The following is a 15,970-nucleotide window of genomic DNA, read 5'->3' on the forward strand; positions in this document are numbered from 1 at the left end:
ACCGAGAATAATAAAAGTACGTGATGATTACAATCCATTTATGACCATTTTTAATCGCTTACAAGTTTTAGTTGCTTCTTTGGAATAGATCCAATATATATGATCATCCATATTGTTTATGAATAAACTTGTTGGTAACCGCATTAACAATGGCATTTAGACCATGTTTGGATAGGTAAGGGATTTGGAAATGCAAAAAAAAAAAAAAAAAAATAGTTTACATTTCATTCACATTTCCCCCATATTTTCCTTTCCACTACCAAATTTCTATATTAAATTGATGATCCAAACATAGCCAATATGATAGCTCATGTTATGATTCATTTTATGACTTTTTTTTGTTGTTGTTCTTGGCAGAATTTTCTGCATCAGATTCTAGATGGTCTTGCTTATTGTCACTCTAATAAAATTCTCCACCGAGGTTTGAAACATGAGAGTTTGTTGTTAGATCATGGTAATCAAAGCATAGTGAAGATAGCAGACTTTGGAACAAGCAGGTCAATTTTTTGTTCCTGCCAGGAGACATACTGAAGGGCGCAAGGTACTAATTTTTCAGCTTTTACTATCCAGCCTTCTTTCGATTTTAACTTTGGATAGTTGATTTTGATGATGGAGTAGAAGTTAAGCATACAAGTGATACACGTACAGAAACAGAAGATGGTTGTAACCATTAGCTTTAAAAAAAATTACAAACAAATTTGAATGTAGATGGAGGAAAATACTAAAACTTCAAATTTTGAAATCATAAATTCGAGCAGTTAGCTAGGAGCACTTTGGGCATGAAAAATGTGTGGCATAGGCACTGACACCAAGTGAGTCGTGTACTTCATATAATAGTAACTGAAAGCTATTTGGGCACTACACCGTAAAGGTTGTTTAGTTTTTTTTTTTTTCCATTCCCTTTTACAACAATTTTTATAAAAAGAAATATATGTGTATTAATTTCAGTAGACTGTTTTTTCTTTCAATTTTCTTCATTGAATAGAAAAGAAAATACGTGGAGTTCGCTATACAAACATTGAGAAACAATCATAGGTTTCAGTTCATGTCTTGCCAGTATACAAGAACTTTAATTCCAAAGATTTATTAGAGCATCTGAATTCGGTTTATTCCTCTAGACATATATCTACGCACATTTTAAAACATGCCCAAATGCAAAATTTATTCAAATTGTTCAAAATTCTTGATTTTATTATATGTTCAGGTGACAAGTCAATGGTACAAAGCACCTAAACTCTTACTTGGTGACCAAAAATACACCAAGGCTGTTGATATGTGGGCTATGGGTTGTATATTTGCTGAGATGGCGATTCAACAGCCTCTTTTCGCAGCTACAACAGAGATTGAACAACTGAACAAAATTTTCAAGTGCTATATATTTTCAAACACACACAAACTTGATGATTGTTGCCATTTTTAATGTTCTAATTACATAGTATTTGTAATGTGAAGTATTTTGGGCAAACCATGCGAAGCAACCTGGCCTGGAGTGACTGCATTATTTCCCACTCTAGCTTCTTTTGTCGATTGTATACCTAAGGTAGTACCGGTCATTGGTGAGCTTTTTATTTTATTTTAATGTTATTCAGTTTTGAATATGAAAAATGTTTTTACCATTGTGTCTTCTTCTGAAATGCAGGACCTGAACAAAGTATTGCCTGATCTTGAACCAGATGGAGTTGATCTTGTTTATGTAAGTTTCTTTCTCCTAACCACTATTTGAGTGAGTTTTTAAGTTCATCGGCGGATTTTTCTTTCTCCTAATAATACCCATTTTAATTTATTCAGAGAATGCTCCGGTTGAATCCAAAAGATAGAATTACAGCTTCTGATGCACTAAATCACCAATACTTTTCAAGATGTGATTCCCGATCCTCTTCGTGATTCTCTGTCAAAAGAATGTGTGCTTCCTCTAAAGAATGTTTTGATTCACATTACCTTTGCCTGCAACACTATGTCTCTTTTCCTAAAGTTCTCTTCAATTGGAAGAAATAAACAATTTGATGTTGTTGACAAAACTACTCAATATGTATGATTCATCCATTTTTGACCAATAAAGTACCACCTCTTTTATCAGAATCATCCGATTTATTATTCAACTCATGATCTATGCATAATTTAATGCAAATCTACGAGTGAGTGTATATATTTTGGAACAAAATCAATGGTGAATAGTTCAATTCCTGATTTGATTATATTTTAGGATTCAAGCAATTCTTGAAACTATTGGATTTTGACAGATTACAAGAATTTTTTGGTGAAATTGTCATAGTACAACTTCCAAGATTGTTTGGTACAAAAATAACCAGTGTTATGCTTCGTTTGCTGTTATTTTGCAACCCCTTCATAATTAAGCAATCTTATCTTATTTTTCATCAGATAAATATTTTTTCTCTGGGAAAAAAAAAGTTTGCGACCTACTAATAATTTTGGAATTGAATGGGGTGTTCAAAGAAAAAATAAAGTTTAAATTTGGGAATAGGGTGAATTAAGAAATGGGTGTTCAACAAATTTTTTGCGGTGAATTTTAGGGGCTTCCCAAACATGGTCCTGAGATAATTATTTTAGACTCTGTTTGGATATTTTGATAAGGATTCGCGGAAAGAATAGAAAAAGGCAGACAAAATGGAAGGGGAAAAAAAAAATTCCAACATCCACATAGTGACATAAAGCTAAAAATGAAGTATTTCAACATGAACATATGTGAAAGAAAACAGTGGCAAACAACATAATAAGACAAATAAAAAATAAGAACCCTCAACCAAACCCCAATCTAACACATAGGATGATGAACCTAAAAACTTGATTTTTTTAACCATGTTTGGTTATTACTATTCTTAGTTGTCTCTTTTCATTTTTTATTTTTATTGAGAATAGAGATGGCAACGAGTCCGTTTTTTTCTCAACTATTAAATTTTGTACTTTACATTTTTATTATTATTTTGACCTGTTTGTTCCTATAACTCAACCCTAACCTATCAATGATCTCTCAACATAAGGTTTGGTCAAATACAATCGGGTTGGAAAATTTGCTATCCCTAATTGGGACTAGTTTATATCCTTGTTATTGGGATCAATAGGATAAAAACCCGAGCCTCAAAATGGTTTAACCAAGGGGTTAGTTAAGGCGGTTGGGGAAAACTAAATTTTGGCGGGAAGATCCAGTTCCTCTCTCTCTCTCTGGGTCAATACATATTCGTTTTGATGATATTACATTTTTGTCTCTGAAATTCTCTCTCTCTCTCTCACTCACACACACACACACACACACACACACACACACACACACACTAGAATCTGACCTTAAAGTTCTGCAAATCAGAGACCTCTCTGTAAGTTCTGTTTTCTTCAAAATTGAATGATCATATTTTGTTTCAATTTAATCTTGAGTAACTTGCTCTCAAAAATTTAGGGTTCAAAACCCCAAGTATATCTGCATTCTATGATTTCAAAAAACACTGACTTTGATGATCTCTTGCCCTTAGAATCTCAAATTTCATTGGCTGATTATGGATTCATTCACAGTGGTGCTAAAATGAGTGATTATGGAGCAATTATATGCTGTTCAAATTGTGAAATTAAATAAATAGAATCACGAATAAATTTAAAAAAAATACCAAGAACACATGTTGAGAATTACAACAGAAATACACAATACAATAAAAATGGTAAAGAAATCAAACCAAAGCCTGCACGGTAGCTGTTTCCTTAAAACAGATTTCACTGCCTCACGGGTCGAGTGCTTGAGGAATTCTGGCGTCTGTCTCCCAAGATACAACGGTCAAAAACCAGCTACGGCAGAAGCACTTTCTGTCTAGCTTAGCGAACAAAACCATGGCAGCACTCTCTCACTATAGGAACTTTCTAGCAAACTGACTAAAGAATGGAAGAAACAATTTATGTGTTTGAGACTTGACAGGAGGGTCTCAATTTATACATGTATAAGGGAGAGAGGAGAAGCCTCCAGCCTTTATGGCTGGTCACTAATGCACCGTTAACCTCTGCAATAAAGGCAGGAGTTACAAACCCCATTAATGCACTATTAAACTCTGCAATAAAGGTAGAAGTTACAAACCCCATTGACTCTTTCATGAAGCTAACTTCATGGGGCAATTTCTCATTCAATTCTCAATGGTTTTTGGCCATTCTATTTGTGGTGTAAAGATCTCATTGTAAAGTATCTAGACCCACTTGGACCCAACACAATAGACGATTGGGACCCACTTTAATATTTACTTAAAGTTGCCAAAAACCATTATTTTCCAAGATTATATACATTGGATCATATTATTAGTCATATTTTGAACTTTCTTGATATCTTTGTCAATTTCTTGGATAGAACAAAATTCTTGATCTAGTATTTGTGACTCTGGGATTCATTTGGTTCCCTGCATTTTCAAGATATTTAATAGTCTTCAGAGATCTGGATAAATGATAGATAAAGAGTGGATTTGGGAAGATAGTGAACAAATAGTGGAAAGGAAAAAATCATGATAAAGAAAGTGTTGGTTTGGCAACATTCCAGTTCCAAATTTTATAAAAAATATTGTTCTGGAAACAATTTAATTTGATTATCTAAAGCCCTTTTGTGGAAACAAGAAATCAAGAAATGTTAGATAAATGTGGTGTTTCTTGATACTGATGGATTTTGAAATATTTGTTAGAGATGGCTCATAACTTGTATTTTTCACTTTCAACTTGGAATTGCTTATACTCTAGAACTACCTTCTTTCAAAAAAAAAATTCTCTTCTTGTAATGAGTAGAGATTGTTTATAATTGTACATTTTTATTTTAAGTTGTCTACTTGGATGGTAGTGAGATTCCTTTTAACTAAAGGAATTTATGGATGAGCTTACAAGTTGCTAAATTGCTTATTTTTTAAAAAAGCAAAAATGTATCGACTTTCTTATTTTATTTTCTTTTTATATTAATAGCTTGGTTTGATTTTACATGCTGATCAACTACGTGAAACTCTTTTTTTTTTTTTTCTTTTTTCTTTCTATATCTTTGAATAATTTTCTTTGGATTTCCTTTTATTGTAGGCAGAGTGCCTGATCAAATGGAAAAGGTAATGAATCAGATTTTTATTTTTTATTTTTTTATGTAATTTGAAGTTGTTTCATTTTTAAATCTCTTCTGTGGTCTGGACATGTTGATGAATTGTCAGTACAAGTTATTTGGGCTGATGGAACGAGGAAGTTCTATTTACCAAGCACTTGACATTGTTACCAATGAACTTGTTTATAACGATCCTGGTTTCCCCTTTTCTTTAATTGTTGTATCTGGACTTAGGATCCGTGGAGTTGGTTGTTGTGTATATCTCATTTACATCCTTTACTCTTTCTATTTGAGTCTTGGGTTGTGTTGGGCAAGTTTGAAACAGGTTGATTGAGCTTAGAACCAAAAGTAGTTGCCCAGGTTTTGGCCCGTCCGCTCGAGCGGAGTTTTTGACGCTCGAGCGGGGCCTTTTGTTGCTTCTCCGCTTGAGCGGGGGGTTTTGATGCTCGAGCGAGAAAATCACCCTTCTAGTATTTTCCTCTGCAGTGGTGGACGCTCAAGCGGGCGTTTGGAGGCTCGAGCGGGAGTTTGTGTGTGCCGCTCGAGCAGGGAGTTGGACGCTCGAGCGGGGACCTAGTATGTCGAGATTCTGGGAGTGTGTATCCACCGCTCGAGCGGGAGTTTGGACGCTCGAACGGGAGTCTGTGAGTGACGCCCGAGCGAGGGTTTCCACGCTCGAGCGGGGCGACGTATATTTAAAACCGAGATCCGACTTTTCGGATGATTTTTCAACATTCCTTCTCTCTCTTACTTTTCCAAAAAGCTATTTTGAGAGCTCCTCTCAATAAAACCCTAATTTCTCTCTTAGGATTGATCTAGTATGAGTGATTTCCTCACCTTGGGCCTTTGTAAAAGTTGGGTTGATCGTCGAGAGCTATCTTTTAATCTGAAAATTTTGGGATTTGGAGCATCTTCAATTTCGTCATCTTCTTCCCTTGGTCTCCGAATTTGAGGTAGGGATTCCTACTCACTCTTATGGGTTTTAACCTAGATTTTGAGCTTGTTGTTTAAATGGTTGATTTTGGGACTTAGGGTTTCAAAATGTATTAAATAGGGTTTTGTGGTTTCGGCTCATAATATGCGTATTGGGTTTCAAAATGAGGGTTTTGGTGTTTGTTGAGAACATTTGGACTCTTGGGTCAATATTGGGAAATGGGGTAGAAAACCCTAAATTGTTGTATAAATTAATTGGTATAATTAATTTGGGAAAATTGTGATTATATGGAATTGAGTTGGAAATAATGAAATTGATTCATTATATTGTAAAATAGTGAAGTTGGATTTATTAATCGCTCATTTTTGGAAATGTTGATAATTTTATCTGTTGGAGCTTTTATTATCTGTTTAGAAATAATTGTTTTGGGCTACTGGTGGAGGGTAGTTTTGATTATTGTAGACAATGCATGATGATTAGGCAAATTAAAACTAATCAATTGGTTATGTCAAAGAGTTTGACGGATGAAAGAATACATTAACTTTATGTATTTATTGAATATGTATATGACCTTTGCGTATATGTATATGTTGTGTTGTGTGGGAGAAGATAGGGATGCACTCCACGGTTTAGGGGAAGATAGGGGATAGACCTCTAAATCGAATGTTGTTGGGAGGAGATTAGGGATGGACTCCGTTGACACAACTTATATGCTTGTCAATTGATGGGTTGATATAGCTCATATGCTTATCTATGGAAGTGTTGATATAGCTCATATGCTTATCTGTTGAAGTGTGGATACAGCTCATATGCTTATTTGTTGAAATGATGATGTAGCTTATATGCTTATCTGTAGAGGTGTTGATACAGCTTGTATGCTTATCTATTGTGAAATGAGAAACGTTTTATATAAATTATTATTTCGTTTAGAATGTGCGGCGAGGTTCTGAGCCACGGTAATGAATTGGAAATTGGATAAGAAATGGAAAATGAACTGAAACATGGACACTGTGGTCATGTAATGAAAGTGGTGTATGAATTGATTTATGTGAGTCAACATTTATCAAGTGCTAATGTCTTAGTTATTGCTCATATCGTGTTTAGCATATCTCTACTGGGCGTTGGCTCACCCCATATGGGACATCATTTTCAGGTACAAGTAGTATGCCACCTCCAAGGACGTAACTTGGGAGGCTTAGTGGCTGGAGCGTCTTTTTGTGATTACTGTTGTTGTATTACATGTATATCAAGGCAAGGGCTTTCTTTGTATAGAGTTAGTACTCCACTTTTTGTAACCAAGTGTTGACTTGGAAAGCTGTAAGCCCGTAGGGCATTTGCTTTTGTTGTTAACATGTAATAATGTTGTAGGAAAGCTGTAAGCCCGTAGGGCATTTGCTTTTGTTGTTAACATGTAATAATCTTATAAGAACAACTCTGATGAATGGAAATGTATCAATTTCTCTTATATCATTGCATGTCTAAAACGATGGGTTTTATGTATTATTTTGAGGGCATTACAACTTGGTATCAGAGCGTACCGGGTTCGAATACTTTGGGTACGTGGGAAGTGATTAGGATCACAATGGGTTTGTTTCGCTTGATTAGAGACTTAGATATAATGTTATGTGCTTATGTGACAACATGTTTATGTGATTATTTGGGTATGGGATTCTGTGAGTCTTGTTGGAAAAGAACTTGATCAATGCTGTTTCTAACCGGAACTCTAGTAACGCCTCAGGACTATCATTATCCAGAAATGAAATCCATAAGTGCTTATGTGTTTATGTGCTTACGTGGAGTGAATTACAATTGTCCATGTGTTAGGACGTGAGTGAGTAAGCTTCGGCACATTTGTGAATGTGCTAACGTTCCTTGTTACCTTTATTAGGATGTCAGGACGTGGACGAGGAGGTAGGCGTGGTAGGCCTAGGAGGCAGGAAGTGCCTTTACCGGATGAGATTCCGGCAGTGCAGAAGGGAGTTGGCCAGGCCAATGTGGCCGAGCCAGCGGGTCAGCAGACTATGAGTGCCTTGGCCCGAGAAATAGCAAGAGCTTTGGGTATTCTCAGAGCTGGGAATCAGATTCAGGCCCAAGTTGATGCAGGGCCTTCCTTCTTGAAGAAGGAGTTCTTCCGGTCTAACTCGGACGAGTTTGTTGCGGACCCGAAAGAGCCACTTAAGGCTGACGAGTGGTTGGAACAGATGAAGAAAACATTCGAGATTATTGGCATCGAGGACAAGGCTTTAAAGGTGACCTTGGCATCCTTCCAACTGAAGGGAGATGCGGGTCAATGGTGGAAGTACGAGAAGGGCAGTGTTGGTGGTGCATGGGGGGCTTTTGTGATTGCCTTCCAGGAGAAGTTCTTATCTTTAGCTGCCAGGGAGAAGCTGAGGGAATAGTTTTGCCAGCTTAAACAGCAGGGTTTGTCTGTGGCCGAGTTTGAGGCTACTTTTACTAGCTTGTCCAGGTTTGCACCTGAACTTGTGGCGTCCGAGGAACGTCATTGCTTTGAGTTTGAGCGGAAGTTGAGGTGTGGACTCAAGTTGAGGGTTGGAGGGCCTTTTATTCGAGAGTATAGACGTTTGGTGGATGCTGCAGCTCATATGGAAATTATGATGCAGGACGAGGATGAGGAGAAGCATAGAGGTTCCAAGAGGAGCCAAGATGGCCAGGGCGATGGCAAGAGACAGAGAGGTTTTAACCCTCAGCAGTCTTAGGGTGGTTTGGCTAGATCGACCTTTCCAGTGCCGAGTGTGGGCTCTGGGAGAGGTAGTCAAGGAGGCTTGACTTGTTTCACATGTGGCTAGCTGGGTCACAAGTCTTCGGTTTGCCCGCAGAAATGAGGAGGTCAGCGAGCTGCTTCTTCTTCAGCTAGACCTCAGGGCCAGAGTCAAGGCAGGGGCCAGTCTTTGTCTTGCTATCAGTGTGGTCAGCCTGGGCACCTGAAGAGGTTTTGCCCATAGCTGAGTGCCACTTCAGGAGCGTCTGGTTTTAGACAGACGTAGAGTTATTAGCCAGCTCAGTCTGTGCAGGCCTCGAGGGCCAATCCGGGAGCTTCGTCATCCCAGTCAGTGCAGCAGTCGTATGCTCCGAAGGGTGAGCAGGTGGATCAGGGGCCTACAGGGCGCGTGTATGCTGTTACCGCGTAGGACCTAGTACCGACTCCATCAGTAGTGAGAGGTACCTTTCTATTTTTCAACTCGGTTGCTAGTGTATTGATTGATACTGGTGCGTTTCATTCTTTTGTATCTGCTACATTTGCATCTATGTTGGAGTTGCAGTTGGCACTATTAGCATCTCCTATATGTGTTGTATCACCTGTTGGGGGTGAATTGATTTTGAAACACGGATGTAGAGGTTGTGATATAGAGGTCGCCGACCGTAGGCTTCCTTTTCCTTTTGTAGTTATGCCCATGAAGGGTTTTGATGTTATTTTGGGTATGGACTGGCTATCGTCATACCGGGCTGTTATTGATTGCTACCGCCAGAGGGTCACAGTTTGTACCTTGAGCGGGGAGTGTTTCCATTTCTTGGGGGATCGGGTTGGTAGTGTTTTGCCACCGGTGTATGATCCGCGGGGGCGGAGTGAGCTTAGTGGTGTAGTTGCTAGCTTTATGAGTGGTGAGTATGATGAGACCCAGATTGCATTGCCGAGGGTGGTTTGTGAGTATTCGAATGTTTTTCCCAAGGATCTTGTTAGTTTGCCACCTCATTGAGACATAGAGTTCTCTATTGATTTAGTGCCCGGCACGACGCCGATTTCTATGGCACCTTATCGTTTTGCCCCAGCCGAGTTGAGTGAGTTGAAGGTTCAGCTCCAAGAATTGCTAGATAAGGGTTTCATCCGCCCTAGTGTTTCGCCGTGGGAAGCACCGGCCCTCTTTGCTAAAAAGAAAAATGGTGCCTTGAGACTTTGTATCGACTATAGGAAGTTGAATCGGGCTACGGTTAAGAATAAGTACCCTATGCCCCGTATAGATGATCTGTTTGACTAGTTGAAGGGTTCCGTTGTTTCTCTAAGATAGACTTGAGATCGGGTTACCACCAGTTGAGGGTGAGGGATGAGGATATTCCGAAAACGGCATTCCGTATGCGGTATGGCCATTATGAGTTTCTGGTGATGCCATTTGCGCTTACCAATGCACCGACAGTCTTTATGGACTTGATGAACCGAATCTTCTGAGAATTCTTAGATCGTTTTGTGGTCGTTTTCGTGGACGACATTCTGATTTATTCACCTTCTGAGGAGGAGCACGAGGAACACTTGAGAGTGGTGCTTGAGTTGCTTAGAGCGCATAGGCTGTATGCCAAGTTTGAGAAACGTGAGTTCTGGCTAGGAGAGGTCAAATTCTTAGGCCATGTGGTATCCGGGGAAGGGGTGTTTGTTGATACATCCAAGGTTGAGGTAGTGCAAGATTGGGCACAGCCTAAGAGTGTTTTTGAGATCCGCAGTTTTCTGGGATTAGCTGGGTATTACCGTCGGTTTGTGAAAGATTTCTCCAGGCTAGCTTCACCGTTGACTAGATTGATGCGGAAAGGGGTCAAGTTTGTGTAAAGTGAGACTTGTGAAAAGTCGTTCCAGGAGTTGAAAGTTAGATTGACCACCGCTCCAGTTTTGATTATTCCGGATAGAGGTTTGGGTTATGCAGTTTATTGTGATGCCTCACGAGAGGGTTTGGGTTGTGTGTTGATGCAAAAGGGGAAAGTGGTAGCCTATGGCTCACGTCATTGAAAATACACGAGAAGAATTACCCTACACACGACCTAGAGTTAGCAGCAGTGATCTTTGCCTTGTAGATTTGGAGGCACTACCTTTATGGTGAGAGGTTCGAGGTGTTCTCGGACCATAAGAGTTTGAAGTACCTGTTTACATAGAGGGACTTGAATTTGAGGCAGAGAATGTGGATGGAGTTCATTGAGGACTACGATTTTGAGTTGCACTATCACCCGGGAAAGGCCAATGTAGTGGCCGATGCCCTTAGTAGGAAATCCATTAGTGATGTAGCTTGTATAGCTATATGGGAATAGGAGATGTTGGGTGCACTTGGCGAGTTTGATTTGCTCCTGGGCTAATCTATTGAGGTTGCGGCCTTGTTTTCTGTTGTTGCATAGCCTACACTTGTGACACGAGTGTTAGAGGCACAGAGAGGTGACCTTGAGGTAGAATACCTCCGAGAGAAGATCTCCAGTGGGAAGGTTGAGAAGGGTTTGATGGTGTATCCCGACCTGAGTGTGAGATACCGAGACCGTTTGTTTGTGCCGGAGTCTTGCCGAGAGGAAGTACTCCGAGAGTTTCATCATTCACGCCTTGCGGTGCATCCGGGAGGCACTAAGATGTATCGGGATTTGGGTCACCAATTCTGGTGGCGGGAAATGAAGAGAGATGTGGCGGTTTTCGTATCGAAGTGCCTTACTTGTCAGCAAGTGAAGGCCGAGCATCAGAGGCCAGTGGGTTTGTTGCAACCTTTGCCTATTACCGAGTGGAAGTGGGAGCATGTCACTATGGACTTCGTTGTAGGTCTTCCGAGGACTCAGCGAGGTAGTGATGCTGTTTGGGTGGTTGTAGATCGGTTGACTAAGTCGGCGCACTTTATCCCTATGCGCGTGAGAGATTCGGTAGATCATCTTGCCGACTTGTATATTCAGGACATAGTGAGATTGCACGGGGTCCCAGTGACAATCATCTCAGATAGAGATCCTCGTTTTACTGCTAGGTTGTGGCAGAGTTTGCAGAGTGCCTTGGGCACTAAGTTGACCTTTAGTACGACGTATCATCCTCAGACTGACGGGCAGTCCGAGTGTACTATTCAGATCCTTGAGGATATGCTTCGAGGTTGTGTCCTTGACTTTAGTGGGATGTGGAAGAGGCACTTGCCCTTGGTGGAGTTTGCCTACAACAACAGTTTTCAGTCAAGTATCGATATGGCACCGTTTGAGGCCTTGTATGGCCGACCGTGTAGGTCTCCAGTTTGTTGGGCCGAGGTGGGTGATGTACCTTTGTTGGGCCCGGAGTTGGTTAGAGAGATGACGGAGAAAGTTGAGCTTATCCGTAGGAGGCTTGTTACAACCCAGAGTCGCCAAAAGAGTTATGCCGACTGTAGGAGGAGGCCTTTGGCGTTTGAGGTAGGTGATCATGTTTTCTTGAAAATATCACCGAGGCGAGGTTTGATGAGGTTTGGGAAGAATGGGAAGTATCCCCTCGGTTTATTGGTCCCTTTGAGATCCTTGAGAGGATCGGGGAGGTTGCTTATCGTTTGGCTTTGCCACCGCAGTTGTTCGAAGTGCATAACATGTTTCATGTGAGTATGCTTCGAAAGTATGAGCCGGATCCGTCCCATGTGTTGGATTGGACCGACTTGGAGGTAGATGAGGATGCCTCGTATGAAGAGAGACCGGTTCGGGTCTTGGATAGGCGGGATCAAGTCTTGCGAGGCAAGACCATTCCCTTGGTAAAGGTTTCGTGGAAGCATCACGGAGTTGAAAAAGCCATTTGGAAATGTGAGTTAGAGGTCCGTGAGAAATATCCGGACTTGGTTGTTGATGTGTAATCATGTATTGAAATTTTGTAATACTGTTGAACTTTAAGAGCATTATATATGTCTTAAGTTGTAAAACATTGTAAATGTTTTGGTTTATGAAAGTATGTTTTAAGTAAACTGTGGAAATGCAAGCATGATATTAATGTTGAATGTGTTATGGAATTGTGGAAAATGTGTTGAAATTGGTGAATTTCAAGGAAAAGCATGTTAATAATGCATACTGAATTAAAGGTTGTAAATTGCCTCTTGAAAAGAGATGAGACTGACCAGTAATGGGTCGGGTTGTGTAATATTGTGTTGTAATATTGTTGGGAATGGAGAAAACTTGTTTTGAAAACTCGCATTTAATTTCGGGGACGAAGTTCTTTAAGGGGGGAGGTTATAGCGATCCTGGTTTCCCCTTTTCTTTAATTGTTGTATCCGGACTTAAGATCCGTGGAGTTGGTTGTTGTGTATATCTCGTTTACATCCTTTACTCTTTCTATTTGAGTCTTGGGCTGTGTTGGGCAGGTTTGAAACAGGTTGGTTGAGCTTAGAACCAAAAGTAGTTGCCCAGGTTTTGGCCTGTCTGCTCGAGCGGAGCTTTTGACGCTCGAGCGGGGCCTTTTGTTGCTTCTCCGCTCGAGCGGGGGGTTTTGATGCTCGAGCGGGAAAATCACCCTTCCAATATTTTCCTCTGCAGTGGTGACACTCGAGCGGGCGTTTGGACGCTCGAGCGGGAGTTTGTGTGTGCCGCCCGAGCGAGGAGTTGGACGCTCGAGCGGGGACCTGGTATGTCGAGATTCTGGGAGTGTGTATCCGCCGCTCGAGCAGGAGTTTGGACGCTCGAGCGGGAGTCTGTGAGTGATGCTCGAGCGGGGGTTTCCACGCTCGAGCAAGGCGACATATATTTAAAATCGAGATCTGAATTTTTGGATGATTTTTCAACATTCTTTCTCTCTCTTACTTTTCCAAAAAGCTATTTTGAGAGCTCCTCTCACCAAAACCCTAACTTCTCTCTTAGGATTGATCCAGTATGAGTGATTTCCTCACCTTGGGCCTTTGTAGAAGTTGGGTTGATCGTCAAGGGCTATCTTTTAAACTGAAAATTTTGGGATTTGGAGCATCTTCAATTTCATCATCTTCTTCCCTTGGTCTCCGAATTTGAGGTAGGGATTCCTACTCACTCTTATGGGTTTTAACCTAGATTTTGAGCTTGTTGTTTAAATGGTTGATTTTGGGACTTAGGGTTTCAAAATGTATTAAATAGGGTTTTGTGGTTTCGGCTCATAATATGTGTATTGGGTTTCAAAATGAGGGTTTTGGTGTTTGTTGAGAACATTTGGACTCTTGGGTCAATATTGGGAAATGGGGTAGAAAACCCTAAATTGTTGTATAAATTAATTGGTATAATTAATTTGGGAAAATTGTGATTATATGGAATTGAGTTGGAAATAATGAAATTGGTTCATCATATTGTAAAATAGTGAAGTTGGATTTATTAATCGCTCACTTTTGGAAATGTTGGTAATTTTATCTGTTGGAGCTTTTATTATCTGTTTAGAAATAATTGCTTTGGGCTACTGGTGGAGGGTAGTTTTGATTGTTGTAAACAATGCATGACGATTAGGCAAATTAAAACTAATCAATTAGTTATGTCAAAGAGTTTGACAGATGAAAGAATACATTAACTTTATGTATTTATTGAATATGTATATGGCCTTTGTGTATATATATATATATATGTTGTGTTGTGTGGGATGTACTCCACGGTTTAGGGGAAGATAGGGGATAGACCTCTAAATCGGATGTTGTTGGGAGGAGATAGGGGATGGACTCCGTTGACACAGCTCACATGCTTGTCAGTTGATGTGTTGATATAGCTCATATGCTTATCTATGGAAGTGTTGATATAGCTCATATGCTTATCTGTTGAAGTGTGGATACAGCTCATATGCTTATCTATTGAAATAATGATGTAGCTTATATGCTTATCTGTAGAGGTGTTGATACAGCTTGTATTCTTATCTATTGTGAAATGAGAAACGTTTAATATAAATTATTATTTCGTTTAGAGTGTGCGGCCAGGTTCTGAGCCACGGTAATGAATTGGAAATTGGATAAGAAATGGAAAATGAACTGAAACATGGACACTGTGGTCATGTAATGAAGGTGGTGTATGAATTGATTTATGTGAGTCAACATTTATCAACTGCTAATGTCTTAGTTATTGCTCATATCGTGTTTAGCATATCTCTACTGGGCGTTGGCTCACCCCATATGGGACATCATTTTCAGGTACAGGTAGCATGCCACCTCCAAGAACGTAACTTGGGAGGCTTAGTGGCTGGAACGTCTTTTTGTGATTACTGTTGTTATATTACATGTATATCAAGCCAAGGGCTTTCTTTATATAGAGTTAGTACTCTTCTTTTTGTAACCAAGTGTTGACTTGGAAAGCTGTAAGCCCGTACGGCATTTGCTTTTGTTGTTAACATGTAATACTGTTGTAAGAACTACTCTGATGAATGGAAATGTATCGATTTCTCTTATATCATTGCATGTCTAAAATGATGGGTTTTATGTATTATTTTGAGGGCGTTACATTGTTTGTTTGAGGCGGGAATGTTTTCTCAATAGAGAACAAGGTGTCCCAAGCTCAGTAATCAGAGAAATCTCCTTTATGAGAGAGATGCAGCATAAGAACATCCTCAGGTATGTACTTCTTAAATAGTCTAGTTGATCTTGGAGAGGCAAATAAAAATTATATGATGTATGTTTGAAAAATAACAATCTCCTTTACATAATACAAAGCGGGATTCTAAAATTTGAATCATCTGCTGTTTTTTTTTTTTTTTATTACCCTTTAGCTTTATTTTAAATATCTTGGATTTTGACGAAACATATTAATTGATGGAATTCTGGTCACAGGTTGCTAGATGTAGTGAACAAGGAGAGATCAGTGCATCTTGTTACGGAGCATGTGGAACTTGACCTGAGGAAGTTTATGGATACTTCTCCAGAGATTGTCAAGACGCCGAGCGTAACAAAAGCATGTGATGATTACTATCCATTTATGACTTTTTCAATGGCTTACAAGTTGAGTTGTTGCTTTACAAAAAATCTAATATATGATCATCCATATTGTTTATGGATAAATTTAGAACATGAAGTTGGAAGAATCTATGAATTTAGGTAACTACTTAAATTTTGTTATATTGCAAAGTTAGAAATGACGAAAACTGGAAACAATACAATTAATGAAATGACAAACACAATGGAATTGTTTAATGCCATGCAACAATGCAAGATGATCTAATTTTTCAAGAAAAATCAACATTGCCTAATTAATGTCATCTTAGTGTTCCTATGTTAGAATTCTATGCTAGTGTTTCTATGTAATGATTCATTTTCTTCTTCTTTTTTTTATTTTTTATTTTTTTCTTGGCAGGATTTTCT

At 39.5% G+C, this 15,970-nt stretch overlaps 1 protein-coding gene across 1 annotated transcript; it reads left to right on the plus strand.

Annotated features, from left to right (window-relative positions):
* Positions 1 to 1,075: 1,075 nt before the first annotated feature.
* On the plus strand, positions 1,076 to 2,079 carry LOC114316128 (cell division control protein 2 homolog). Its single transcript, XM_082866304.1, has 4 exons — positions 1,076 to 1,368; positions 1,453 to 1,540; positions 1,640 to 1,693; positions 1,789 to 2,079. The coding sequence occupies exons 1-4, from the start codon at positions 1,145 to 1,147 to the stop codon at positions 1,882 to 1,884; spliced, it is 462 nt and encodes a 153-aa protein (XP_082722430.1). The 5' UTR covers positions 1,076 to 1,144; the 3' UTR covers positions 1,885 to 2,079.
* Positions 2,080 to 15,970: the final 13,891 nt, after the last annotated feature.

Source organism: Camellia sinensis, chromosome 1, assembly GCF_055761805.1.
Source record: "Camellia sinensis isolate YWXY chromosome 1, ASM5576180v1, whole genome shotgun sequence".
NCBI classification, from domain to species: Eukaryota; Viridiplantae; Streptophyta; class Magnoliopsida; order Ericales; family Theaceae; genus Camellia; species Camellia sinensis.

What these genes read in the sequence shown, in the direction of transcription:
- LOC114316128 (XM_082866304.1), top strand. Translation starts at nt 1,145, where the DNA reads ATGCCCAAATGCAAAATTTATTCAAATTGTTCAAAATTCTTGATTTTA. An exon ending in TTGTCGATTGTATACCTAAG is followed by an intron (nt 1,541 to 1,639) that starts GTAGTACCGGTC and finishes TCTGAAATGCAG; the next exon opens with GACCTGAACAAAGTATTGCC. An exon ending in ATGGAGTTGATCTTGTTTAT is followed by an intron (nt 1,694 to 1,788) that starts GTAAGTTTCTTT and finishes TAATTTATTCAG; the next exon opens with AGAATGCTCCGGTTGAATCC.